This window comes from Amaranthus tricolor, chromosome 8 (genome assembly GCF_026212465.1).
Source record: "Amaranthus tricolor cultivar Red isolate AtriRed21 chromosome 8, ASM2621246v1, whole genome shotgun sequence".
NCBI classification, from domain to species: domain Eukaryota; kingdom Viridiplantae; phylum Streptophyta; class Magnoliopsida; order Caryophyllales; family Amaranthaceae; genus Amaranthus; species Amaranthus tricolor.
This window is the reverse complement of record NC_080054.1, coordinates 9,583,125-9,586,839: the sequence shown is the minus strand read 5'-3', so window position 1 is coordinate 9,586,839 and position 3,715 is coordinate 9,583,125. Positions and strand designations below refer to the sequence as shown.

The 3,715-nt window shown below is 42.3% G+C and overlaps 1 protein-coding gene across 1 annotated transcript; it reads left to right on the top strand.

The window, feature by feature from the left end:
* The first annotated feature begins 1,679 nt into the window (after positions 1-1,679).
* LOC130821501 (protein MAINTENANCE OF MERISTEMS-like) lies at positions 1,680-2,689 on the top strand. The gene is made up of 4 exons (XM_057687292.1): positions 1,680-1,988; positions 2,072-2,265; positions 2,321-2,489; positions 2,609-2,689. Exons 1-4 carry the CDS (start codon positions 1,680-1,682, stop codon positions 2,687-2,689), a joined length of 753 nt encoding a protein of 250 aa, XP_057543275.1.
* The last annotated feature ends 1,026 nt before the right edge of the window (positions 2,690-3,715 follow it).

Below are 3,715 nucleotides of genomic sequence, written 5' to 3'. Positions count from 1 at the left end.
CCTAAAAACCATACATTAATTTAGATAGAAAAGTACATCACACTTTCATACAGGAATTTTAAATCATAAACTAATCATAAATTATAAGATAACACATATAATAATCATAGAAATTTAAATTAAAACTTAAAAATAAAATTAGATTGAGATTTTACTCACAATTTGCAAAAGAACAAAACACCAATTGATGAAGGATGATGATACTAGGCGTGTGGTAGAAGGAGTTTGAGGAAGAATTTTTTTTTCCTTGAGTTTTCTAAGAGTTTTGAAAGAAGAATGCTAATGATGAGACTAAGGTAATTAGGAAGATTAAGGAAATAAAGGATTAAGGAAATAAGGAATTAAGGAAAATAATTATTCAAGGCAATTAATTTGATCTTTCAATATTCTCACAAGGAGTTACAAATTCTCCCATCTTTCCCATATGGCCGGCCAACTCTCAACATTTCCCTCTTTTATTTTATTTTATTTTATTATTTTTTTTTATAAAAATAAAGATAGGTTTGGGAAAAAGGTTTGGGCTTAAAATGGTTTTAATTGCCTTAAAGAGTTGAAATCTCATGGTCTAACCCAATAAAAAATAAAAAATATACTCTTCTAAAAAGAATAATAATAATAATATTACTAGTAATTCATTAAATATATCGGAAAAATATCGGGGTGTTACATAGACACTTGTTGAGAGGTAATAGTTCTAGGCCTACCTTACTCAGAGGGGACCCGCATGAGAGGGGGATAACGGGTTCTGCTAGGAGGTCTAGGCAGGAAGAGGCTGCCAGACACAGTATTGCCCAAAGGTCGAGTGCGCTGGACCTAGTGCGAACCCCTGTTGATGACTAGGCTAGCAGCAACCAGAGTAGTTGGGGGGTTTCTAGTGATGAGCATAATGATGCTGATGATGTTGAATACCAGGGTCCTGATTTTCACCCAGTGGACTGGACTATTGTCCGGGGGCCTGACGAGAGATTCGCACGTGCGGGTCTTAGTTCTTCAGGCGCATCTGAGCGCGCAGGACGTAGTTTCGTCGATAATGAGCCGCCACGGGAGAGCAGGCGCTCACAGTCCGCTAGCACGGACTAGTTAGTCACATCGCCCCAGCCCCGGGGGGCCGACAGATACGCAACTGATCCCTAGCTATGGCGGGCACATAGCTAAACTTATTTTTGACGGCTCCGAGCGTACACCTCCGGTTTTGGAATGCCGTAGTAGGAAGAGGCCGTTGGAGGCCATCATTCGGACTGAGGGATATGTTGGATGCACTGTACGATGTTCTACCTGCTACTTCCCTCGACTGACTACCGTACATTATGCACCAGCACATCGACTGTGCTTTGATATCGGCGTTCGTGAAGAGGTGGCAGCCGGATACGAATACCTTCCACATGCCATTGGGGGAAATGACGATTATGTTGCACGTCGTGCAACGCATACTGGGCATTGCTATTAAAGGTTCTCTGCCGGCTGAGCCTTCTGAGGGGGAGTGGCAGGTCGGTATCACCAATCTGTTTGGGGAGCCTAATTCTGAGCTTCGGCGTAGAGGTGTATTCACCTGCGGCTGCGTGAACGTTGCTAAACTGATGCGGCTGTGTCATATGTCCCAGGCCATGGATACCCACACGACAGCCTACTACATGGCTATCATCGGCTCTACCTTGCTGGCGGATAAGACCAGAACCGGCATGCAACCTCACCTGATACTTGTCGTGAACGTCGATCAGGATGAGATCGCCTGGGGTGTGGTGACCTTGGCCTACTTGTATTGGCAGCTCGGAATGGCATCTAGGGCTGGTTGCAAGACCATTGCGGGTTGCCTCATATTGCTCCAGACATGGATCTATGAGTACTTTCCCGCTTTTCGCCCTCATCCTCACCGAGAAGACGTGCCAATCAAGACTAGGGCGAAGATGTGGACAACGAAGAAACCATTTCGTGAGGTGGACAGGCTGAGGGACTGCCGCAGTGTACTTGACTCCATGACGGAAACTCAGGTATTGTACATCACATCACACTTTGTCATGCATGTGTTATTAATTTTACATTATTCATATTTATTAACTTGGCTTGTATGCAGGTGGAATGGACTCCGTACGTTTCTGCTCCTAGGGCGTTGCTGAATGAGCACCCACCCACCACCTTCATCGGTGGTATCACTTGCTTTGATATCGTCGAGGTGTATTTGCTGGAGCAGACAGTACGACAGGTCGGCTTTGTGCAGGCTATTCCCCCCTCCTATGAGACCAGCGAAGGCTGTGCGACCGGCACACGGTACGTACTCCGTGACATTTGCTTCTTCGGATGTGTACTTGGAGGCATGGAGTAGGTTCCCCTTTAGTGCCCGCATTGGTGAGCATGCACTTCGTCGGGCATCTGTTCCATCAGAGACTGAATCTAGTTACGTTGACTGGTTCAGAGTGTACTCGCACCCGTTCTTAGCCCTCGACGAAGGACCGATTGCCGGTCCTGGTCCTTCTCAGAGCAGAGCTGAATACGTGAGTATTTTAAATTTATTTGTTTTATGTTATGTCTTTGTGTTATTTGAATGTTGTTTCATATCTTGTTAACTCCGTTTTTCCTTTTGTTTTTTTCATTTTCTCAATGAATGGCCCAGTCGATTCGCTCCATTGGCGAGACTACCTCCTCTCGCGCAAATGAACCCCCGGGAATGACATGCCTTAGAATTATACCTTAATGATTGTAAAGATTTATTTTCCGAATGGCAAGCATTTAAGGGGCACGACCCTTCATAGTCTGTATTAAAACTAATTTACATTAATGCATTTACTGATTTACTTCAACGCTATTTACATTAAATTGAATTCATGTTTATATCAATGCTTTTATTAATTTGAATATCGTGTATAATTTCTATAATACAATTGAATAATGATTTATACAACACGTAAGACTATGCACTATCTAAATTTACAGCATCGTCAGCGATGTTATTATGTGGTGGTGGTCGAGGCTGGCATAGACTATTCCAGAGCATAATCCTAGTAGTGATGTAACACCCCTGAATTTCCGACCCCTTAAAGAAACCAAAACCGTAAACGACGGGAGGAAATTCGGGTGTTACATAAAAAAAAAAGAAAAAGAATTTGGATAAATTTTAAATATTAACTTTAAAAATTTGAGTAGAAATTTCGGCAGCATCTGCCTTAAAACTGTGCGCCTTTGTAGAAAAACAAAAGTTATTTAGAGGCTCATAAAGTAAGGCACCAACGGCCTATCAAAACTATGTCACGGCGGAATGATTCGTCGTCGACTTCTCAAATCAACATGCCAAGCATGGATCGTGGTTCCAGTGTCGACGTTTGCGTTTTAAAAAGACTTAACTCCTTAAAACCATATAGAGTTATAGACTACGCAGCGGAAATACAATACACGTGGGAGGACACAAGGCCTCATAACAAAACATATACAACCAAAATTTACAAAAGATAACAAGAGCTACAAAATCAAAAGATAGCGATATGACACAGTTTATGCTTCGCCCTCATCACTCTCCCCAAATGTAATATAATGCAAAAGAAGCTCCAGTACCTGCTACGCTTGTCTATGATCCTCCTGCTGCTAGACATTAGATAAAAAGCCAATGTGTCATAGCAGGACAACCATAGAAAGTCATCAACAATCAAACATAAACACAAACACGTAGACGTCAGTAACTAGCATCAAATATAATAAGGCCAACTAGTAGATAGCATTATATCAT